A 25672-nucleotide genomic window follows, 5' to 3' on the forward strand; every position below is an offset into this window, starting at 1 on the left:
TAATAATAATAATAATAATAATTATTATTATTATTATTATTATTATTATTATTATTTATTAATTACTACTACTACTACTATTACTACTACTACTACTAATAATAATAATTATTATTATTATTATTATTAAATTATTAATAATAGGTAAATGTGCAATTCTGACTCTAAAGGCATTTTGAAAGATCTATTCAATATTTTGTCATTTGAAGAAGTCTATAAAAATTAACTTTGAGCTATGCCCCCTTCCCATTAATTCAATGGTACTCCTAATTATCATCTTTGTGTGTTCCTGTAGCAGTATTTCTTAGCAGTAATTAATTTTAGTGCAGTCTTTGGCCAGCATAACCCCAGGTCAATAAATGCATATACACTTAGTTGGTAACTACCGTATTTTTTCAGAGTATAAGACACACCTTTTTACACCCCCAAAAGAGGGTGAAAACTTGGGTGCGTCTTATACAGGTTGCGGTCCAAAAGTAATGCAATTATTTTTTTAAAAGTAATTTATTGAACAGATTTGTACAAACACTTAAAATTTTTCAAAGTACTGTCCTTGGGCCTCTACACATTTTTTCCAGTGACTCTGCCATGACCTCTCGCAAGGTCTTCGTCACAGCTGATTGGATCTCTTCTATGGACAAAAAATGGGTTCCTTTCAGGGCTGGGAACAAAAAGAAGTCTTCTTGGGCAACATCAGGACTATAGGGTCAGTGTTGGCACCTGGCTAGGAACTTGCGGACTCGTAGCGCGTTGTTGCAAGGCACATTTTTCGTCCACAGAAGAGATCCAATCAGCTGTGACGAAGACCTTGCGAGAGGTCCCGAAGATGTCATAGAGACGCGTACCAGTCATGGCAGAGTGGCTGGAAAAAATGTGTAGAGGCCCAAGGACAATACTTTGAATGATTTTAAGTGTTTGTGCAAATCTGTTCAATAAATTACTTTTAAAAAAATATTGCATTACTTTTGGAACGCACCCTGTACACCGAATGTAGTCTCACCCATCCACTCCCACCCTTTGGCCTCTGCCTGCCAGCAATTTATCTCCTTGCAGCAAAAAGCAGCAGAGCCTGCTTAACGCAAGCCACTGATTTTGTGCCTCTCGACACTCAGCTGATTGATTGAAGTTGCCAGCAAGCCCAGGTACTAAGATGAAAGTGAAACTAAGGAACCTATTCTCATTTGTGGTGGACTTGTACATATGCCAAAAAATTCTGGACAGAAATTAAAAGAATAATAGACCAAGTCATATCGATAAAGATAAAGATTACAATCAAACCCGAACTGTTTCTTCTGGGTGTCCTCTGACAAAAAACTACCAAAGAAGAAAGATACCTTATCATACCGCCAGACTAACATATGCCCAACAATGGAAAGAAAACAACATCCCAACAACTTTAACTATTATTAGTAAAATCATGGAATGTGCTGAACTATCCAAAATGACAATGGAAATACAAAATAAGAATGAATCCGAGTTCTACAAGGCCTAAAAGAAGTGGTACAGATGACTATCCAACACTAATGACAATAAAACAGAAACCAACTTAAAATTCCTTCAGATGTTCTGTCTGAGTTCAATCCCTCTGATATCTATCTATAATCTACTAATAATGCAATATGCAACCATCCTCAATATACACACCCACACTCACAACATTATAATTTAAAAATAAGTCGTTAAACTGCATACGCTTTCCCCACCCAAATCCTATCTTATCTTATCTAACCATACTAATAGATTGCTAAGTAAATCTATAGATACGAAACTATAAAACGTTAAATATTAAGTATAACATGAAAATGTAGTTAAATGTTTAAAACTGATACACAATAAGTTATATATCTTATGCTGAAATATGTTTACTGTTCTGTATCGCCCTTACTTTTTGTATCCCTATTTCCCCCCCACTTTTTTCTTTTTGTTTCTTCTTTTAAAAAAATCAATAAACTATATTTTTTTAAAAAAGAAAGAAAGTGAAACTAGAGCTGAAAAAATTTGAATTCTTGTATTAAAATTAGAGGGACTGTGTTTGAATGTTTCATTCCCTTCCTTCCTTCTTTCCCCCCTCCCCCGGTTTTTAACTGTGGTTTTAAAACCGTCATTTTCCATTCTTCAGGGACTCTCACTCACCCGTATGAGGTGTTCCCACTGGCCAGGAGAGACCCGAGGGCTGCAACCTGAGCAGCTGTGAGGTCTGGACACTCTTTCAAATTCTCCAGGATTGCCGGGTCCGAGTCGGTGATGGTGGAGGGCGTCAGGTCACACACAAAGGCTCCCAGCTTTTGGAGCTGCTCTCTGCTGAGTGAGGTGTCTTTTACTCCCTTATAAAACAGAGATTGATAATGATAATGATAATTGTTAGATATTTGCCTGGGTGACCTACCCAGACAGGGTAAAAGTCAAAAGTTCAGATTTGTTTATTGCATGTTGATTGGTTGCCTTCTTTTGGCGCTTAAAATGTATCTTTGTAAAACTGCCTGTTGCTGGGCTAGATTGTATAAATAGGAGAACTGTCATTGTATAGAGCTCTCAATACTCCATTGCTTCTTGACTGAATTGACTTCCTTGTCCTGTTAGCGAAATAAACCTTGCTTGATTCAACCTTGCTTTGAGAGCTATTACATTGGTGACGAGGAGACCGACCCTCCGTGTGCTATCATGGCTACTTCATCGGTAGTCCAGCCACCTGAATTCTTTGACCCAGAAAGAATGACCTGGACAGCCTACATGGCGAAGTTTGAAATATTTTTGGAAGTGGCCGGCATGAAAGACGCCGACAGCGGCCACAAGCGTGCACTTTTCCTCAATTACTGTGGCACACAGATTTTTGAGCTGGCAGAAACCCTCACTGACTTATTACAATAATGATAATGATAATGATAATGATAATGTTTATGCTTATTTAGATTTGTATGCCGCCCCTCTCCGCAGACTCGGGGCGGCTCACAACAAAGTGCAAAAAATACAATTTATAACAAATCTAAATTTCTACTAAAAACATTTAAAAAACCCCATTTTCTAAACACACATACATACACACATACCATTCATAAATTGTATATGCCCAGGGGAGATGTCTCAGTTCCCCCATGCCTGGCGACACAGGTGGGTCTTAAGGATAATGATAATGATAATGATAATGATAATGATAGTGATAGTGATAGTGATAGTGATAGTGATAGTGATAGTGATAGTGATAATGATAATGATAATGATAATGATAATGATAATGATAATGATAATTTATTAGATTTGTATGCCACACTTCTCCGAGGACTCGGAGCAGCTCACAACAAACAATACAATATACAAATCCAATATTAAAAACAATATTTAAAACCCTTATATAAACTATTTTAGCAATGGTTGGATTTAGTTCAAATACTGTATTGGAGGTAATTAGAAATTTTTGCTCATTTTATTTTCTTTTTTCTTAATGTTTTTTTTTCTTTTCTTTCATTCTAAAGGGCATTTATTATGGAAGAGGGTTTAAAATATACATGAAAATTGATATGGAGGAGATTTTGAGAAAATTGAAGCATTATGGCCTAATTAATTAGATGTGATTAAGAATAGTAACAGCCTAAAATGTATGTTGGCTAACGGGGGGGGGGGGGTTGTTATTATATAAGGAATTGGAGTAATTACTTTTGTTCAAACATTTAACATTTTGTCAAATGTTAAAGAAGTAGCATTGGTTAAGCTATGTATACCGGAATTGTAAAAATGATACAGTGTAATATAATTTTAAATTAATGGTATTTTCTTTTTTCTGTACACGTGATTGGAGAAGAAAAATTTAAAAAAAATGTACCCCCCCAAAAAACAACCAAAAATAAAGCGTGCATCCCCACTTATATGCATATATATATGTATAATTTATATAGTGTACATATACTATTATATTAAAATTATAAATCATATCCCCAAAATGAAACTAGGAAAGGCAGAGATAAATCAATATAAATCAGTATTGTAACCTGACATCTCAATGCACCTTCTTGTGCACCTCTTCAGATGTACACACTCCGGTTTGGAGAGCCTGCTCTGTAGAACATAAGAGTCAGCCAGGAAAAGAGAAGGAAATCACTCACAAAACAACGCAATGCGTTCTCCAAAAGTCTGGTCCGCTGCGACGATCCATTGGCCAATAAACTTAGGTTCCCTTGAGAAGCCAAAGTGTAAAACATTTCACAGCTTTGATGTTCTATTTTATTAATGCTGGAAACAAACAGAACTGTCATCATTGAAGATGCAAGAAACAATGGTTTATTAAACCCACCCCTAGCCCCCATAGCTAGACTTTGAGGAAATGTGTAAATATTTATTTATTTTATTTATTTATTTTGTCCAATACACAATGAGGGTTTTAGTGGGTATACACATAGTAAAATACATGATGAAGGTTATAGAGGAGATACTCATAGTAAAATATATCTAAGAAAGAATAGAAGAGAAGTTATAGAAATAGAACATATCAATGAAAGAATAGAAGAAGAGATATAGGAATGGAAGAAAGGTATAGGAGGATGCTGCAACGTCCTTCCGGTCAATGACTACTTCAGCTTCAACAGCAACAACACAAGAGCACGCAACAGATTCAAACTTAACATCAACCGCTCCAAACTTGACTGTAAAAAATATGACTTTAACAATCGAGTTGTCAAAGCGTGGAACTCATTGCCAGACTCAGTGGTGTCAGCCCCCAGCCCCAAACATTTCTCCCTAAGACTCTCCACGATTGACCTCTCCAAGTTCCTAAGAGGCCAGTAAGGGGCGTACATAAGTGCACTGATGTGCCTATCATCCCCTGTCCAATCTTCTTTCCTTATCTCATATATCATACATTTTCTCTCCTTTCCTCCAACCTCTCTTCTTTCTTACTTTCTATCATTATATATATTACTTAATGTCTATTCTCCTTCATATGTATTGTATATTGAACAAAGAATAAATAAATAAATAAATAAATAAATAAATAAATAAATAAATAAATAAAATATAGGAGAGCAATAGGACAGGGGATGGAAGACACTCTAGTGCACTTGTACTCGCCCCTTACTGACCTCTTAGGAATCTGGATAGGTCAACCATGGATAATCTAAGGGTAAAGTGTTGGGGGTTTGGGGATGACACTATGGAGTCCGGTAATGAGTTCCACGCTTTGACAACTCGGTTGCTGAAGTCATATTTTTTACAGTCAAGTTTGGAGCAGTTAATATTAAGTTTAAATCTGTTGTGTGCTCTTGTGGAAGGTTAAAATTGCTAGAACCAAAATAGAGCCCGAAGAAAAGCTTTAAAAGCTGGCTTGGAAAGTGCACTTCAGAACTACTTACGGGAAAAAAAGAAGGACATCTGCTGGGTAGCTGCTGAGGTTTGTGGCCAGGTTGCTTTTGATGAGAAGCCTGGCCATGCAGGAGAGCTGATGGGAAGAAAAGAAGACATTGCTGTCACTTCCCCGCCATGTGGCCACCTGCACAGGTGCACTTCAGCCCATCTAAACCCCAAAGTCAGGCTTGTCCCAGCCAATTCTGGGCGTGTTGTAAGCAAATATTCCAAGGTGAAGGTCTTGGGAGGTCAGTTGTATATTTATATTTTAAATACTAGAAAAGCCATTAATGCAAATAGCCAGTTTATACACGACGGATGGGCTGGATAGATCATGTGACATTCCAATGTTACCCTGTTTCACAGCAATCGGCCAAGTCCCTGTTTCGGGGGGGGGGGGCTGAGCCCTCCCCCTCTTCTTGCCCCCGACACGTCAGATCCAGGCTCTTGGCTTCTGCCCCACCTTGGACAGCCCTTGCCCTCTTTCTTCTGCCCCACTGCAGCCCTTCTCCTCTTTCTACCTTGCACCTGGCCCAAGAGACCTCCTCACCTGTTCTTCGCTCAAATTGGCCTTTTTGTGCCTCACTTCTTGGACCAAGAGGGAAAGCTGACCGGGCATCAGTTTACTGGCCGCATTGCACTGAAAGCCTTGCAGGAGGAATGGAGAAAGCCTGAAAGCCACAGAGAGACATTGACTGAAATAATTCTTTTTATATAGAGAGCACTGGTGAGACCACATTTGGAATACTGTGTTCAGTTCTGGAGACCTCACCTATAAAAAGATATTGACAAAATTGAACAGGTCCAAACATAGTTCCCTCTAAGCTGAGCAGTGAGCAATCGCTCACTTAAAAATCATCATCAACTCAGAGTTTTCCAAACCTGCCCAGAAGCTGAGAGGGAAAGAGTGAGAGGGAAGGAGAGAGAGAGGAAGAGAGGAAGAGAGAGAAACAGATAGAAAAAAGAGAGGAAGGAAAAGAGAAAGAAAAAGAATGGGAGTAAGGAAGAGAGAAAGAAAATCAAAATCTAGTTTGAAACTAGCTCAACTATTTAAGTGGCATTTTGATATTGATAGAGTTGCCCTATTATGAGCTCACTGTTATAGACACACAGTACAGTATTTTATTTTGAAATTCTCTGAGGCAAAACAGGGTGGGTTTTTTGTTTGTTTGTTTGTTTGTTTATTTATTTATTTATTTATTTATTATTTCTGTGTCGCCCAGTCCCGAAGGGACTGCCGCTCAGACACTATACTTTTCCGCCCACCCCCCAAAAAATTAGAGGGAACACTGGGTCCAAAGACGGGCTACAAGAATGGTAGAAGGTCTTAAGCATAAAACGTATCAGGAAAGACTTAATGAACTCAATCTGTATAGTCTGGAGGACAGAAGGAAAAGGGGGGACATGATCGAAACATTTAAATATGTTAAAGGGTTAAATAAGGTCCAGGAGGGAAGTGTTTTTAATAGGAAAGTGAACACAAGCACGAGGGGACACAATCTGTAGTTAGTTGGGGGAAAGATCAAAAGCAACATGAGAAAATATTATTTTATTGAAAGAGTAGTAGATCCTTGGAACAAACTTCCAGCAGACGTGGTAGATAAATCCACAGTAACTGAATTTAAACATGCCTGGGATAAACATATATCCATCCTAAGATAAAATACAGAAAATAGTATAAGGGCAGACTAGATGGACTGTGAGGTCTTTTTCTGCCATCACTCTTCTATGTTTCCATATAAAATTTTTATTCATTTTTTAATTATTATTTTTATTAATTATCATAAAAAGACAAACAGGACAGACACACATTTAACATATATTGGGGCAGCAGTTACCCCGCTCATTGTAGAAGTCTTTCTAATACAGAAAAGGAATATACTAATATTTGCAAAATCAACACAATAGTTAGAATGAAAAGAAGATTTTTTTTCTTTTTATATAATTCAACCATTAATAATGACAGTTATAGAAGAATAAGCTATTTTCATACATTTACTTTGCTTTCAAGTCATTAATATTTTTTTGTTTTTTTATTTAACCATGAATAAATCTTTTCCCAAACATTATAAAAGTCAGATTCTTCTTGATTATTTAACCACCTCGTCATCATATCCATTTCAGCACATTCTATAATTTTCCTTATTACTTCATCCTTCTTGGGGATGTGTTCTCCCTTCCAGTTTTGTGCATATACTATCCTAGCCGCTGTCAAAATGTGGGTAGTTAAATAAAAGATATCTTTTTTGTATTTTTGGTTTGTTATAACTAATAAAAAAAATTCTGGGGTTTTCTTTATCTCCTGTACATTTTATTCTTATTAGATATGATGATTGTGTCATCATTCCCCATACAGGATACAATTGAAATACTGTTGAATATGTAAATAGCTAAATGTAAATAGTTCAAATTTAAATGTATCCGTCTGATTGGTTGCTCCGTTTGAGCGGGAGAATTGTAAAACTGTCAGCCCAGACTTGGGTGGGAAAAAAAGAGTAAAAATATAGAGAAACCGTGCTTTAGTTCAGTTCGCGCCTAGATACAATAGTAGCGGCTAGGAAACAGTATTACTACCGAACAGAAGCCAATACAGTGTTCCCTCGATTTTCGCGGGTTCAAACTTCGCGAATAGCCTATACCACGGTTTTTCAAAAAATATTAATTAGAAAATACTTCACAGTTTTTTTCCTATACCACGGTTTTTCCCGCCCGATGCCGTCACATGTCATCGCCAAACTAATAATTTTTGCAAATAAATAACAAAAAAAATAATTATTGTTAATAAATAATTATGTTTATAAATATTAGGATCACTAAGTGTCTTATTCAATGGTGAGTATCAGCAATAATGGTGAGTAAATGGTTGTTAAGGGAATGGGAAATGGTAATTTAGGGGTTTAAAGTGTTAAGGGAAGGCTTGTGATACTGTCCATAGCCAAAAATGGTGTATTTACTTCCGCATCTCTACTTCGTGGAAATTCGACTTTCGCGGGGGGTCTCGGAACGCATCCTCCGCGGAAATTGAGGGAACACTGTAAACTGTAAACTGGGAACACTGTTACAATGTTACCTATCTGGAGCTATTTATTTCACTGGCGACGAAGGAGGTCAACCCACGCCTGCCTATTAACATGGAGAATTCTTCAGTAGCCAGACTGCCCAAACTATTCGATCCCGAAAAAACTATGTGGGGCAATTATATGGGAAAATTTGATGTCTTTTTAGAGGCAGCAGGCATGAAAGATGCCAAAAGCGGAAGAAAGAGATCCCTATTCTTAAACTACTGTGGTTTTCAGATTTATGATTTGGCTCAAACTCTGAGTGACCCGCTGCCTGCGAACTCTGTACCCTGGGCAACGTTGACGGACAAACTCGCGGCTCACCCTACACTATTTGAAGGGATAAATAAATGCCACCTGTAGCTGCTCCTTCTGACCACAACATCCCCCCCTTACTCTACTGTCATGATCCCAGAACTCACGTTGTGTAGTTCTCGATTCTGGTGAGCAGATCTCCAAACATGACTGCTGCCTGGAATGAGAAGAGCCCATCAGAAGCAAGGAAGGCAGGAGTCGGCCGTGCTCCAAAAAGCAAAAAGGTCCAGAGCCTTACCTGTTGTGGAGACCATGGTTTCTCATTGATTTTCTGGAGATCTGGAATCTGGCCTCCAAATGCCAGCAGTGAATTGGGAACAAACTCAATGAAATCATCTGGAACATTATTTAAGATGTCATCAAGAGAGGAGGAGCTTGAGAGGATCTGCAAATGGTCCGAAGAAAGTCAGACAAACTGTTCCAACCAACAGGTTTTAAAAGGTGCACGAATGCAGAATGTGCACTTAAAAGGGCAAGAGGGGCGGCAAACCCCAAAAAATTAGGGGAAGGGAAGGGAGACCTAATTTTGCATAGCTTGATCCTTTCTCCGTAGGGTCTTAATCCCCAATGGCCTTGTAGGAAGGACGCACACTCATAGGACTGGAGATGGGATATTGGAGGTCTTCTAGTCCAACCCCCTGCTCAGGAATAAGTTTTTATATCCTCCTGGACAAATGACCATCCAATTTTTCGTTGCTTAACGTGTTTGTATGCTTATTTACAATTAAGGACTTTCATAAGTCAGAAGTTGCTTTTGGGAGAGCTGAGAGAGAGTTTTAATAATTGTCCAAAATAATTCAATCAGAAACTTAATGACAAATTTCAAAACTTGTCTATTCATTCATTCATTTTTCTGAGCCAGGGGTCTCAAACCTGGGCCACTTTAAGACTTGTGGACTTCAACTCCCAGAATTCCTCAGCCAGCTTTGCTGAGGTGAGGTGTTGAGCTTTCCTGGCTGAGGAATTCTGGGAGTTGAAGTCCACAAGTCTTAAAGTGGCCCGGGTTTGAGACCTCTGATCCAAGCGATCCTAAAGGGACCCACCATTTCCCCAACAATTCTTACACTTGCTCCTCTCCTCTTACCTTGCTGACAAAGGTCTTCTTCACATGATCAGGACTTTTTCTGAAAGCTCTCTGGAAGTTCACGTTCTTGGCCAGCTTAACTACGAAACTGGGTTCCATGGTGTCGAAACTATTACCTGGCAAGCCTTCTGCCAGGGTACCAAGATGCTCAAATTTCTCAACTGTGTCTAGCTGCAGGAAGAATGAGGCAGATGGTCAAGGCACAAATCTTCTCTGGCAGGATTTGCCTCGATTTGAGGGAGTGGAAGTCAAAGGGCCTCCCTTGGTGTCAACCACCATTACCCAACTTCTATAATAATTATAATAACAACTATAATTTATTAGATTTGTATGTGGGTGTCCTGACAGGACATGCATTAATGGGAGATTGAGGGTGATGACAAACAAAAAACTATTCCAGAGACAGCAGAGGAAAACATGAATGGGGTTTGTATATTTGCAGTGAGCTGGAATTCTCTCTCCATTATGTTTTTTCTTCAAAAACTAAAATTAAAAAATGTATCTTACCTTATCACAATTACACCAGCTGAAAACTGGTGACACACACTGATATTAGCAGATGAGAAATGGGTAAGTCGCAAGATTTACCTTGTAGTTGAGCAGGATCTTGTTTACCAGAATCTGGGATTGTCCTCTGTTCCACCCCTTGACCCGGCCGAGTGATTCCAGAACCTTGTGATCTACTAGGTCTTGTGCTGTTAGATTTGAAATGTGACCCATGGTGAGCCCCATTGCCTGCTGCCCCAAAGCGATCAAGGTTTCTTTATCGAATGTCTTCACTTGAGCCACAAGCATATGAGCAAGCTAGAAAAGAAAAGATGGAAGTTATTTGAAGTTGAAATATTTGAAATATCAAACTGACTTGGAGGAAATTCCATGACAACATTTGATTTCTTTGTGTATATATTTGTTCAAATGCCCTGACCTTGATCCTTAGTAACTTTGGTACAACTCCCAAGCCATCATTTAATTCTGATGTTGACTTTGCTGCTGAGGCCAAGCAATGGGAGGGCTAACGGTCTCCTTGAAAATATTGACTTACTATGTTAATTTGACATCTTTTGAGCATTTTACAGGCCTAGAGTTCCACATGACTTCCTCTAAACCACAGCACAAGCCTGCTCTGGAAGCCACTTTTGCATGATATCTCCTCCTGATACGCATTTGTGTAAGTGAGTGATGGAATTGATGTGCCACCCATCTTATCCAGAGGTCCCTTCCCTCTCTATCATTCTGTAAGTCTCCTGAATGAGAAGGGGGTCAGACTAGATGGCCACTGAGGTCCTTCCATCTCTATCATTCTGTAAGTCTCCTGAATGAGAAGAGGGGTCAGACTAGATGACCACTGAGGTCCCTTCCCCCTCTATCATTCTGTAAGTCTCCTGAATGAGAAGGGGGTCAGACTAGATGGCCACTGAGGTCCCTTCCTCCTCTATCATTCTATAAGTCTCCTGAATGAGAAGGGGGGTCAGACTAGATGACCACTGAGGTCCCTCCCCCCTCTATCATTCTGTAAGTCTCCTGAATGAGAAGGGGGTCAGACTAGATGGCCACTGAGGTCCCTTCCATCTCTATCATTCAACTGGTGTGTGTGTGTGTGTGTGTGTGTGTGTGTATGAAAGAGCAAACTGTCCCATTCTTTCCTTCCAAAAGTAGCATTTTGTAAGAACCGTTCTGATTGGATGGTGGCGAAGTGTTCCATGTGGCCAAAAGGCTGTGGCTGAATGTGGATTTTTGTGACCAAAGGGCTGGGGCAAAAAGCTAGGGGCCCTTGGGCGAGGGAGAGAATGCAGCGGCCGATCAACTGCTGCGGAAGAAAGAGCTTCGTCCAACTGGCGGAGGCAAAAAGTCCCATCCCCTATCCAGAGATATTGCCTTGCTTTCAATCCCAGTCCACAACGGAGGAAGCAGCATGTTGTCTTGACCAGATCTATGTTTTAACAGGCTTTCCTTGTCTCTCAACACAATTTTTGTCATGGACATGCACAAGAATGCATTATCCATCATAAAGTTTTTATTTTTTTTCTCCAACACAAAGTTAAAAAAACATTACATAGTTTCCAACACAAAATCCAGCTTATTGTCAAACATATACAAATTAGGTAAGCATGTAAAACTTTAATACGGGAAAGTATTAAATTGTATTAAAAGTATTAAAAGTATTAAATAACTGAGTATTAAATTGTTGGTTTATTGAAATATAATAAGAAAGGAAAGAGAGTGCTCTCTCTTTCCTTTCTTATTATATTTTAATAAAACAACAATTTAATACTCAGTTATTTAATACTTTTAATACTGTTGCCTCTCTAAGGTTTGTTGCTTTTGTTCTATTTCTTTTTAAATTTTTTGCTTCTTTTCTTCTTCCTTTTGTTTTTTCTGTTTTTGCTCTTTTTCTAAATGTTATTATTTCATTTGATATTGGTTGATGTACATTTTTACTTTTTGTTCTATATACTTTCCAAACAGCAGCTGTTTACTAGCAGCAGGACAGGTTTCAAGGGGAGGGGACCCTGCAGGAGAAAGGTGAGAGAGATGGCTGATGGTGATGGACATGCGGCTGAAGATTGGCATGTTGCAATGTTGGAATTGATTTCTGAATAAGGAAACGTCTCTAAATCAAAACCAAAGCATCCCTGCATACCCTGTTTTCCCCATAATAAGACGTACCCCAAAAGTAAGGCGTGTCAGAGGTTTTGCAGAATTTGCTAATATAAGGTACCCCCCGAAAATAAGGCGTAGTCAAGTTTACATACGCTACAGTGGAAAAACATACGGTACCATTCAAAGCTGTTCATAGCGGTACCGTAATAATGTGGCGTCCCCTGCTGGCCCCTTCCATCGCTTTGCACCATCCAGTACAGCAGACACAGTCTGCTGCTGTCTCACCGCCATTACAGTCTCCACTACAGTGCGTAGACTGTAGTGCCTCTGGTGGCCGGAAGCTGCAATAGCGGGAGTATACTGTTCTACCATATAAGTACCGTCGTTTGTGTGTGTGGGTGCCATACTGACAGGTACCGTATCGTAATCAGTGTACCGTACAGTACACTTTCTTTGGGAGTATCAGCTTTTATGCCTGTGAATTTGTCTTATTTGAGAAATATAAGGCACCCCCCGAAAATAAGACGTAGCACAACCTTTGGAGCAAAAATTAATATAAGACAGTGTCTTATTTTCAGGGAAACACGGTAGTTCCCTCTCTCTTGTCCCAGGTGCCAGCCCCCCTCCATGCCTGCAATATGGGAAATGCTCCTTATATTCCCTTCCCGGGCCACTGCTCCTAGGCCAATCCTACCCACGGCGAGGTCTCCAGTCAGCCCCGTGGCATCACAGGGAAGGAGCACCGCCATCTCTCCCTCCTTCTACATTCTCTCTTACTTTTATCAGGCAGCTTCCGCCATCTTTTGCATCAAAGGCAGGAGAGGAGAAAGACCCATCGTCTCTGTGCATTTCCCAAGATGCCAACTCGATCCCATCCATTGTGGAATGGCCCAAATTAGCACATCGAAGGAACATTTCTCCATTCTAGCCTCTGGTGAACAACCAGAGCCCCCACCCTCCTTGCCTTTAGCAAACTCCTTAAAACCCACCTCTGTCATCAGGCATGGGGAAATTGATTCCCCTGGGCCATTTCTGTTTTATGTATGGTTTGTATGAGATGTATGATTGGGTTTTTTTAATATCAATGGTTTTAAACTGTTTTAATTATTGGATTTGTACTGTTTTTGTTGTTGTGAGCCATCCCAAGTCTTCAGAGAGGGGCGGCATACAAATCTAATAAATAATAATATTTATTTATTTATTTATTTATTTAATTTATTTATTTATTAGATTTGTATGCCGCCCCTCTCCATAGACTCGGGGCGGCTTACAGCAATGATAAAAACAATATATAATGACAAATCTAATAGTTAAACTCTAAAATAACAATAATACATTTAAAAAGTCTAAGAAACAAGAAACCCCAATATATAAAAAACATACATACAGTCATATCATACACAGAAAACTACATAGGCAGGGGAAGATGTTTCAGTTCTGATTGCAGAAGGTCAGAGCCGCCACAGAGAAGGCTCTTCCTCTGGGTCCCGCCAAACGACATTGTTTAGTTGACGGGACCCGGAGGAGACCAACTCTGTGGGACCTAACCAATCGCTGGGATTCGTGCGGCAGAAGGCGGTCTCATAGATAATAATAATAATAATAATAATAATAATAATAATAATAATAACATCAACAACAACAACAATGACAATAATAATAATAATAATAATAACAATAGTGTCCAATTGAGAACAGAACATGACCTCTCCCACCAGAAAAAAGACTGGGTTTTCAAAGGTCATGAAAAAGAAAGTCAGTTGCATAAACAATTGGCTTGTTTAGGCTGCATATTTAAGCAAAATAACAAATGCTATTAAACGTCTGTTGTTTGATTTAGACCAGTGATGGCAAACTTTTTTTTCCTCGGGTGCCGAAAGAGCGTGGGCAAAAACAGCTTCGCCCGGCCCCTGGAGGCCCTCTGGTGGCTGGAAACAGCCTCTTTCCCAACTTCTGGTGGGCCCAGTAGGCTCATGTTTCACTCTCCCCGGGCTCCACCAAGGCTTCCCAGGAGCCAGGGAGGGTAAAAATGCCTTTCCCCATCCCTACGGAGGATCTCTGGAAGCAAAAACGCCCTCCCAGAGCCTCTATGCAAGCCAAAAATCGGCTGGCCGGCACATAGATGCACGGGCAATGACTTGAGTGCCAGCAGAAATGGCTCCGCGTGCCACCTGTGGCACCCATGCCATAGGTTTGCCATCACTGATTTAGACTTTTCAGAAAAAGCCGCCTGGAAAGGGCAGCCCTCCCGGCCCTCTTTCCCCTCCCAATCCAATCCAGCAGCACCCATGAATCTCCCTTCAGGAAGAAGCTTCAATATGTAAACACAAATTCAGGACTCTCGTTTTCTGAGCAATGTGTGCAAATAGAAAAGCTGAGCGAGTTCACCTGGCGGTCAGAGGCCGATGGCTGGGAGGAGCTGCAATGGCGGTTGACCCGGGCAACGAAGCGCAGGGCCTCTGCTGGGCTCAGGCGGGAGATCGAGGCTGAGCGTTGCGCAAAACAAGCGAGTTGATCTGGAAGGCTGAGGAGAAAGCAAAGCCCAACGGCTGCTTCAGAATTTTATCTGAGACTCGAATCTTTGAAGATAACTCTCTGCATATATTCATATTCGTATATATATATATGGTATGGCTAGCTGATGAGGCCAAAATAAGGCCGAAATAGATCTATCCTAGTCTCCCTTAATTTTTCAAATTCAGAAAAAAACCAAGATGTGACACATACAGATAGAATTGTCGGCTATCGATAAAATTAACTGCCTTCTGGGTTGGGCCGAGAGGCAAATAAGGAGCTGTGATGTTTCTTCAATACACCAGGGTGATTCGACACAAAAATATGTAACCCTTCCCTGGTGGAGAGCTGAAGGGATTGGATACTGTAGCCTAGAGGATAATTCTCTGCCTTACAAGGCAAAGGTTGCAGGTTCAAGTCCCAGTGGGTATGGCTAGCTGATGAGGCCAAAATAAGACCGAAATAGATCTATCCTAGTCTCCCTTAATTTTCAAATTCAGCAAAAAACAAAAACAAAAACATGTGACATATATATATACTGTATATTATATTATAAATAAATGTACCTTACTGCATAATAACTGTTATTTGCAAATCAAGAACTTACTAATTGCATAAAGGTGCTTAGGAACAATTAGCTCAAATGCATGAGTCGACTGAAATAGTTGACCAACAGCACTCTTTTTCCTTCCTTCCCTCTTTCTTTCTTTACTCTTCCTTCCTTTTTTTCTTCTTTTCTTTCTCTTTTTTCCCTTTCCTTTCTTTTTCTCCTTTCTTTCTTTTTCCTTTTTACTGTGTATAAATTTAGTCTAGGCTTAAGTGATAAGACAACTATGTAACCAATATAGTTTATTAAGTATATACCAATATATTAAGTAATTGATATAAAATATATAAAGAGGAAAGAACGGTAAACTGCTGAAATGTAAGCCTAAAAACTTCAGCTAATGTCAAATGTGTTGGTTAATTTTGTTTATTTTAATTGCTTAGTAAAGTTTATCTTTAAAAAAAAATAAAAATACAGTAACTCTAGGCAGCTGCTGGGTGTCCCTTGAATGGATGCTCTGCAATAGTTACTCTGCTTGATGGACGCATCCTATTTTTCATGGATGCCTTTGGCAGTGGTTCAGTGATGGATGCAAACATGTATGAGGAGGCCCCGTCCACCTTCAAGTGTACAGGTGCTGAAGGCTAAGGGAAAGCATCCTATGAATTGGGCTCAACTCCCAGTGACCTCATGGACCCATTTATGGAGGGAGGGTTAACCATATAGATTTGCTGCATAGAGAGTTAATACAGTTTGCCTTCGTCTTCACCTTTTTTTCAGTTTACACATTCTAGACTGCCTGGGATTTCCTGATGGTCCTCCATCCAAGTATTGATCAGATATGAGACTGCTCAGCTTTTTCAGGCTCAAGCAAGATCAACAAAGAGAGCTAAGATAGATAGGGTCACATTGAACCCCCAACTTTCTTTTCCCTCCTCTCGTCCCTTCGGAGAGGGGTGGCATACAAATCTATTATGATTATGATTATGGTTATGGTTATGGTTATGGTTATGGTTATGGTTATGGTTATTGGCATTCACTCCACAGAATTGGAAATTTTCATTTCCACAAAATGGAACTGTTTTTTACAACTACATAATTATAGATGTTCTTGGCATGTGATAAGAATTACACACGTGTAGTGATGGGCGAACCGAACTGGCACAATTTGGGTCCGTACCGAATTTTGCAGTGTTCAGTATGCCGAACATGAACCCAAATTTTTTTCAAACTTCGGGCAAAGTTCGGGGTCGTGTTCAGCGTTCGGAGCTTTGACGTCACCGGCAGGTTGCTAAGGACGCCAAGGTGATCACTTCCTGGATTCCATGGAATCCAGGAAGTAATCACCTTGGCGTCCTCAACAACCTGCTGGTGACGTCAAAGCTCTGCCCCCAGAATCTCTTTGTGGGAGGAATTCCCCGTTCGGGTTCGGTCGAATTTTGCATAAAGTTCATCCGAACTTGCCGAACCCGTACACCGTTGGGTTCGCCCATCACTACACACATGTATTTTTAGCTATCAGCATTCAAATAATTTCCCTTGAATTTCTCCTCTCTCTTGTTATCTGGAGGAGCAGCTTCATTAATTCAGTGTCTTGTATAAAATATACACAACGTTTTCTTACCCACCAAGTTCCTTTCCCCTAAATGTTATAGTTATTGGAGATATAATTAAACTATATTAATCACACCAGAAAGACATTTCCACTCACCTGTCAAGACTGAAATCCGAGTCAGCCGTAAATAACGCTGTGGCATACATTTCTGCCAAATCTTTACGGATTTTATTTCTATTGATCAGCTCCAGGTTGTCTTGGTTAAAAGCAAGAACTTGAAACTAAGAAAATACAAATCTGTGTAAGGACTGTCCAGTATGAGAGTGACCAAACAGAACATTTTATATCAGAATACAGCAGGAAGAGACCTTGTAGGCCCCCTGCTCTGTACCATGTCAGACAAGTGACTGCTTAGCCTCTGCTTAAAAATCTCCAGTGAAGGAGAACCTACAACTACTGGAGGCAAGTAGTTCCACTGGTTAATTGTCCTCACTGTTAAGACCTTTCTCCTTAATTCCAGGTTGCTTCTCTCCTTGACTAGTTTTCATCTATTGTTTCTTGTGCTGCCTCTGGTGCTTTGGAAAATAAATTGACCCCCTTCTTCTTTGTGGTAGCCCCTCAAATACTGGAATACTGTATCACGTCCCCCCCCCAGTCCTTCTTTTCTCTAGACTAGCCAAGCCCAAATCCTGCAAGAGTTCTTCATGTATTTTAGTCTCCAGGCCGTCAACATGACTGACAACTGCAATAGCTCTGTTCTCACATCATGTTAAAATCAGTTAAATCATGAGTATAAGTGCACTAGTGTGCCTCCTGTCCCCTGTTCAATTGCGCCTCCTATATTTTATATATCTTTTCTTCCATTCATATATCCTTTCCTCTATTCTTCATTGACATATTCTATTCTCATATCTTTTCTTCTATTCTTTCCCTGATATTTACTACTACATGTTTTTATTCTCTTTAACTTTCAATTTGTATTGGACAAAATAAATGAATGAATGAATGAATGAATGAATGATGAAATGCTAGAAGCAAACAGATTTTGTATCTCCTCTTTTCCCTCATACCATCAGTCAGTTGAATATTCACACATGTTTTAAGGTTGTTGTATTATTATTATTATCCTTCTCATCTTCTTATTGGTATATTACTGTTATTATTACTCTGTTGCTTCACACGTACATTGAGAGCTTCTGTACCAGAGACAAATTCCTCGTATGTCTAATCACACTTGGCCAACTAAAACCTGCTCTGTTCTATTCTATTTCCTGCACTATTCTTCTGTTCTGTTCTATAATAGGAAATAATAAACTTACTTAATCAAGGAAAAGTTGTATACAAAATATCTTGAACATAGTCTATTTATTCACATGGGGTAAAAAAAATAGATGGCAAACATGGCTCTGCAATCAAAAACTCTGCCCGTCAATCACAGTTGCTATCTTAGCTTTGCTGACACCCCCCCCCCAGCAGAGGCCCCACTGATCACTCCATTGTTCTAAACAATGATTGTTCTAAACAATGTGACATCATTCCTGGGGGTTGAATAAAAATTAACACTATCAAAAGAGGATCGACACTTAATAATACATATTGAGATTGAAATCAACAATATAAAAACTAAATTTAATAAATAAAATTTATGAAATTGCAGAGATGAATAAAATGACAATGGAAATTCAACAAAAAGACAACACAGAATTCTACCAAACCTGGAATAGATGGTACGATTGGGTCAACCAAAAAAATTACTTAAAATCTTAAACATCTATAACAAAGTCAAATCTATTATCGTCAGCAATCTTGTTAATCCCTGTTATTCTTTTTATATATATATTAGAAACATATATATATATGTGAAATTAATACTGTCAAGATTTTTGTAAATAGTATAGAAAACAACAGTTAGAAAGCTGTAGCAGCAATGCCAACAAGTAGGTTGGCAAACTTATAAATCATTGAGTGTAAATCATTAGTTATACGTTCATATAGGTTATGTTTTGTTTTTGTTTTAGTTTCTATGTCCTTATTGTGAATCCTTTTTGTTGTTTTGTATTTGTTTTTTTTTAATGTTAATAATTAATAAAGATATTTTTTTAAAAAAAAATTAACACTAAATGTATCAGGCATAAGTTATTCTTTCCTAAAGAGAATTTGTTCAGGCCTCAGTTTTTCCAACAGGATTTCTTTAATATAACTCCATCAGCAATACGTACTATGGCAGCACTCCTGTTGGTGAAAAGGCGCAGGTCCCTGGCACTGCTGTAGCGAATGTAGTTCCCAAGATATGTCGCAAGCCAACTGGAACTCTCGGGGTGGCTGGCATTGTAGCATCGGGGTCTGCTTGGGCTGGCTGTACGAAAAACCATTCCAGTTACTTTCAAAGAAACCGAGTTCCAGACACTGGTCTCTTTGACATACAGTAGTACCTCTACCTCCAGTGACCAGGTTCTTAAGCAGAAAAGTTCTTAAGTAGAAGCAATGTAAAAGCAAATAATGCATGCAAACCCATTAGGAAAGAAATAAAAACTCAGCATTTGGGTAGGAGGAGGAGGAAGAAGAAGTCAGGCGGTAGGGAAAGCGAGTAGGATGCTTGGCTGCATAGCTAGAGGTATAACAAGCAGGAAGAGGGAGATTATGATCCCGCTATATAGAGTGCTGGTGAGATCACATTTGGAAGACTGTGTTCAGTTCTGGAGACCTCACCTACAAAAAGAGATGAGTGTAATTCTGGCCCTGGGCTCAAGCTGCTGCTTGAGTGTAATTCTGGCCCTGGGCTCAAGCTGCTGCTACTCAATGCCAGGTCGGTGGTAAATAAAGCTCTCCTCATCCGGGATCTGATCCTGGATGAGGAGGCCGACCTGGCATGTGTCACTGAAACCTGGCTGGGCCCAGAGGGAGGAGTCCCTCTCTCTGAAATTTGCCCAGCCGGGTTTCAGATATGGCATCAGCCTCGACCCCAGGGAACGGGGGGAGGAGTGGCTATTATAGCCAGGGAGAGCCTTGGCTTGCGTAGACTCGTTGCTCCAGAGATTGCGGGCTGCGAGTCCCTCCTGGTGAAGTTGGACTTAGGGGTCCAGGTGGGCTTGTTTCTCACGTACCTGCCTCCCAGCTGCGTGTCACAAGCCCTGCCTGTGCTACTCGAGGAGGTAGCCGGGTTGGCGGTGGGGTTCCCCAGACTTATTGTCTTGGGGGACTTTAACCTGCCGTCGCTCGGTGAAACCTCTGGACTGGCACAGGAGTTCATGGCCACCATGACAGCCATGGACCTGACCCAAGTAGTACAGGGTCCGACTCACGAGGGGGGGCATGCACCCGACATGGTATTCCTCTCTGAGCAACTGAGTAATGGTCTGAGACTAAGGGGCTTAGAAGTGTTGCCTGTGTCATGGTCAGACCATTTTCTACTGCGGCTTGACTTCCTGGCTCCAATCCTTCCCCGCAGGGAGGCGGAACCGATTAAGCTGTTCCGCCCCAGACGCCTGATGGATCCAGAGAACTTTCAGAAGGCGCTTGGGGTTATTCCAGATACACTCGTACACAGTTCGGCAGAGTCTCTGGCTGAGGCTTGGAACAAGGCTGCAGCGGAGGCTCTTGACCGAATTGCACCGTTGCGACCTCTCCGCGGCACTAGACCCCGTAGAGCTCCATGGTTCAACAAGGAGCTCCGGGAGTTGAAACGCCAGAAGAGACGTCTAGAGAAGCGATGGAGGAAGAGTAAGTCCGAATCCGATCGAACACTTGTAAGAGCACATGTTAAGACTTACAAAGTGGCGCTCAAGGCGGCAAGATGCGCGTATCATTCCGCCTTGATTGCATCAGCGGAATCCCGCCCGGCCGCTCTGTTTAGGGTGACCCGCTCCCTTCTTAATCAGGGGGGAGTTGGGGAGCCCTTGCAGAGTAGTGCCGAGGATTTTAACACGTTTTTCGCTGATAAAATCGCTCGGATCCGAGCGGACCTCGACTCCAATTGGAATACAGAGTCGACTGACAACGAGTCAGTTGAGGTGACTGGGGCACGTACTTGTCCACCTGTCTGGGAAGAGTTTGATCTGGTGACACCTGATGAAGCGGACAAGGCCATTGGAGCTGTGAGTTCCGCCACCTGTTTACTGGATCCCTGTCCCTCCTGGCTGGTTTCGGCCAGCAGGGAGGTGACACGGAGCTGGGTCCAGGAGATTGTCAACGCTTCTTTGGGGAGGGGGTCCTTCCCGGATCCCTACAAGGAGGCACTTGTGTGCCCCCTCCTCAAGAAGCCTTCCCTGGACCCAGCCATTCTCAACAACTATCGACCAGTCTCCAACCTTCCCTTTATGGGGAAGGTTGTTGAGAAGGTGGTGGCGCTCCAACTCCAGCGGTCCTTGGAAGAAGCCGATTATCTAGGTCCTCAGCAGTCAGGATTCAGGCCCGGCTACAGCACGGAAACTGCTTTGGTCGCGCTGATGGATGATCTCTGGCGGGCCCGGGACAGGGGTTTATCCTCTGTCCTGGTGCTTCTTGACCTCTCAGCGGCTTTCGATACCATCGACCATGGTATCCTTCTGCACCGGCTGGAGGGGTTGGGAGTGGGAGGCACTGTCCTTCAGTGGTTCTCTTCCTACCTCTCTGGTCGGTCACAGTCGGTGTTAGTGGGGGGTCAGAGGTCGACCTCTAGGTTACTCCCTTGTGGGGTGCCTCAGGGGTCGGTCCTCTCCCCCCTACTATTTAATATCTACATGAAACCACTGGGTGAGATCATCCAAGGACATGGGGTGAGGTATCATCAGTATGCAGATGATACCCAGCTTTACATCTCCACCCCGTGTCCAGTCGGCGAAGCAGTGGAAGTGATGTGCCGGTGCCTGGAGGCTGTTGGGATCTGGATGGGTGTCAACAGACTCAAACTCAACCCGGATAAGATGGAGTGGCTGTGGGTTTTGCCTCCCAAGGACAATTCCATCTGTCCGTCCATCACCCTGGGGGGGGAGTCACTAACCCCCTCAGAGAGGGTTCGCAACTTGGGCGTCCTCCTCGATCCACAGCTCACATTAGAGAAACATCTTTCAGCTGTGGCGAGGGGGGCGTTTGCCCAGGTTCGCCTGGTGCACCAGTTGCGGCCATATTTGGACCGGGAGTCACTGCTCACAGTCACTCATGCCCTCATCACCTCGAGGCTCGACTACTGTAACGCTCTCTACATGGGGCTACCTTTGAAAAGTGTTCGGAAACTTCAGATCGTGCAGAATGCAGCTGCGAGAGCAATCATGGGCTTTCCTAAATATGCCCATGTCACACCAACACTCCGCAGTCTGCATTGGTTGCCGATCAGTTTCCGGTCACAATTCAAAGTGTTGGTTATGACCTATAAAGCCCTTCATGGCACCGGACCAGAATATCTCCGGGACCGCCTTCTGCCGCACGAATCCCAGCGACCAGTTAGCTCCCACAGAGTTGGCCTTCTCCGGGTCCCGTCAACTAAACAATGTCGTTTGGCGGGACCCAGGGGAAGAGCCTTCTCTGTGGCGGCCCCGACCCTTTGGAATCAACTCCCCCCAGATATCAGAGTTGCCCCCACCCTCCTAGCCTTTTGTAAGCTCCTTAAAACCCACCTCTGTCGTCAGGCATGGGGGAATTGACATGTTCCTTCCCCCCTAGGCTTATAAAATTTATGTATGGTATGCTAGTGTGTATGATTGGTTTTAACTTGTGGTGTTTTAAAATTAATTTAAATATTGGATTTGTTTACATTGTATGGCGATTGCTGTGAGCCGCCCCGAGTCTGCGGAGAGGGGCGGCATACAAATCTGATTAATAAATAAATAAATAAATAAATAAAATTGAACGGGTCCGAAGACGGGCTACAAGAATGGTGGAAGGTCTTAAGCATAAAACGTATCAGGAAAGACTTCATGAACTCAATCTGTATAGTCTGGAGGACAGAAGGGAAAAGGGGGACAGGTTCGAAACATTTAAATATGTTAAAGGGTTAAATAAGGTCCAGGAGGGAAGTGTTTTTAATAGGAAAGTGAACACAAGAACAAGGGGACACAATCTGAAGTTAGTTGGGGGAAAGATCAAAAGCAACATGAGAAAATATTATTTTACTGAAAGAGTAGTAGATGCTTGGAACAAACTTCGAGCAGACGTGGTTGGTAAATCCACAGTAACTGAATTTAAACATGCCTGGGATAAACATAGATCCATCCTAAGATAAAATACAGAAAATAGTATAAGGGCAGACTAGATGGATTATGAGGTCTTTTTCTGCCGTCAGTCTTCTATGTTTCTATGTTTCTAAGAGGAGGACAGTCGCTGCCGAAGGAAGAAGGTGAAGTGAGAGGATTCAAAATAATCCAAAACTTTAAGGCTTAAAAAAAAAAAGAGGGACTCTGAGCACGTGCCTCCCATACACCCGGCGTGAGACTGCCTCCCATACACTGCGCCAGAGAGAGAAACCCAGGGGGAATGGCAGGAAACTGGCCGGGCCTTCTTGCCACTCTCAAATTTCCTGGGAATTTTTTCCGGGCTTGGGCTCTTAAGTAGAAAATAGTTCTTAAGAAGAGGCAAAAAAATCTTGAACACCAGGTTCTTATCTAGAAAAGTTCTTAAGTAGGGGCATTCTTAAGTAGAGGTACCACTGTATTTTTGTCCTGATTTTTATCTTATAGTTTTATAAGTATTTTAAAGCATTTTTAATACCACTAGAAAATGCTATAAACAAACTAGCTAATATTAACACAATGCTTAGAATTGGGACTTAGCAATGTTATGGGACCCAGACAGGTGGCAATTACTGGTGGTGTCTTTTTCTTTCTGATTGTTCCTGGGGGGGGGGGATCTGCGCCCAGCCTGTGGTCAGCTCAACTCCAAGACTTGAGACCAAGGCACAAAATGAGATACAAGTAGAGGTACAAGAGATGGAAAATATAGTAGAAAATATAAGGAAAATTAAAAATACAAGAATCAGGGAAATGAGAAGGAAAATATTACATAAGTGGTGTTTTACTCCCGTTCAACTCGCACACTTTCAGCAGAATGTCAGGGGGAATTGTTGGCATGGGTGTCAAGATAAAGGAGTGTTTATGCATATGTTCTGGGAATGCCCGATAGTGCAGGAATTTTGGCAAAAAGTGAAAGAGGATATCAATAGAATGCTAAATATACAATGGACAATTACTAAGGAAATGGCAGTACTAGTTAAAAGTAATGCGATGGGAGAATTTAGAGGAATAAAAAAAGCAGCAATAGAAAGCGCTCAGGCAGTAATAGTTTTGGGTTGGAAGGATGCGACAAAATGGACAATGCAAAATTGGTATAGGTACATGGTGGACCATATTCAATTTGAAATTATGGATAAAAGGATAAATTCGGATCATGAAACTGAATTGGGACAACTGATGGGACGGTGGGACAAGGTAAGACGATATATGATGAACAGAATCCGAGACCAAGCTACAAGAAATAAATTGGGATCACTCTATAATATGTAAATAGATACATTGCTCTTGGGTCAAGTGGACTATACAAGAAACACCCCCGATTTGGTGGTGGGGAATGTGTGTGTGTCTGGGTGGTGGGCACATTTCACTATGCACTGTTTTATGTTGTGTGTATATAAACTTGTTAAAAATTAATAAAAAATAATTTTAAAAAAAGAGACCAAGGCAGATGTATCACACTGTCCCAGGGAGGCATAAATAAGGGATTTCTACCACAGCAAGCAGTTTGAATGAGATGTGTGACCTTTTTCCTCCTCCTTTAAAGCTTTATGGGAAGGAGTTTTGACATAACTGTTCACATGACGAGTCCAGCTTAAGCGGACCTCTGCTTTTATAAGCCAACCCATTTCAAACTACATTTAAGATTTGTACAGACTGAATGGACCTCATTCTGATGTGAAGGTCCTTGTGCCACCTTCTGATCTGGGAAGGTGTTACCTGTGAGCTATTGTATGGTCAGACATTGGGCTTATTTCAGCTCTACATGCAGCGCCTTTTGCAAAGGAAACAGAAAGATTTTTTCCGTGGCCTTACCTGTCAGATAAGCTTTGATGGAAAAGTACATTTCTTCTTCCTTATCTTTGAACATCACAATACTGTCATTTAGTTTGCTCACTCTGCAGAAAGAGAGATATGGGGAAAGTATTGGCCAGTAGAGAGAAAACATCTCAGAGAAGCTGACTTCTTTCTTGAAAATTCATTAACTTTACTAGTTGATTACTATTTAGTCAAACTATTAGATAAGAACATAAGAAGAGCCACGCTGAATCAGGCCAAAGCCCATCGAGTCCAGCATTCTGTGTCCCACAGTGGCCCACCAATTGTCCATGGGGATCTTGAGTAGAGAGAAGGCAAAACCCTCCCTTTCCCTTGACCCCCAACAAATGGCACTCAAGGGAATCCTGCCTGCCTCAACCAACATAGAGGCGGCACATGGACATCGGTTTCAATAACCACCCATGATACACTTGGCATCCATGAATCTGTCTAATCCTGCCTTGAAGCTATCAAGGCTGACAGCTGTTGCGACCTCTTCTGGAAGGGAATTCCATAAACCAACGACCCTCTGGGTGAAGAAATATTTCCTTGATTTGTCCTCACCTTCTTACCTATGAGCTTTAGGGAGGGGCCCCTCATCCTAGGATTGTGTGATAGAGAAAATAATTTTTCTCTCTCCACCTTTTC

General features: G+C 41.4%; 1 protein-coding gene across 1 annotated transcript in view; it reads right to left on the reverse strand.

The window, feature by feature from the left end:
* LOC139171797 (uncharacterized) overlaps nt 1-25672 on the reverse strand; it is a 72164-nt gene that overhangs the window by 20904 nt on the left and 25588 nt on the right. The window contains exons 12-23 of the mRNA XM_070760230.1: nt 25022-25104; nt 19226-19362; nt 17163-17287; nt 14779-14914; nt 10378-10593; nt 9790-9960; nt 8944-9090; nt 8813-8862; nt 5882-6002; nt 5340-5425; nt 4098-4224; nt 2134-2324 (exon numbers count right to left, since the gene is read on the reverse strand). Coding sequence (XP_070616331.1) covers nt 2134-2324; nt 4098-4224; nt 5340-5425; nt 5882-6002; nt 8813-8862; nt 8944-9090; nt 9790-9960; nt 10378-10593; nt 14779-14914; nt 17163-17287; nt 19226-19362; nt 25022-25104 — 1590 coding nt within the window. The remainder of the gene's footprint in view (nt 1-2133; nt 2325-4097; nt 4225-5339; nt 5426-5881; nt 6003-8812; nt 8863-8943; nt 9091-9789; nt 9961-10377; nt 10594-14778; nt 14915-17162; nt 17288-19225; nt 19363-25021; nt 25105-25672) is intronic.

Source organism: Erythrolamprus reginae, chromosome 9, assembly GCF_031021105.1.
Source record: "Erythrolamprus reginae isolate rEryReg1 chromosome 9, rEryReg1.hap1, whole genome shotgun sequence".
In the NCBI taxonomy this organism is placed as follows: domain Eukaryota; kingdom Metazoa; phylum Chordata; class Lepidosauria; order Squamata; family Dipsadidae; genus Erythrolamprus; species Erythrolamprus reginae.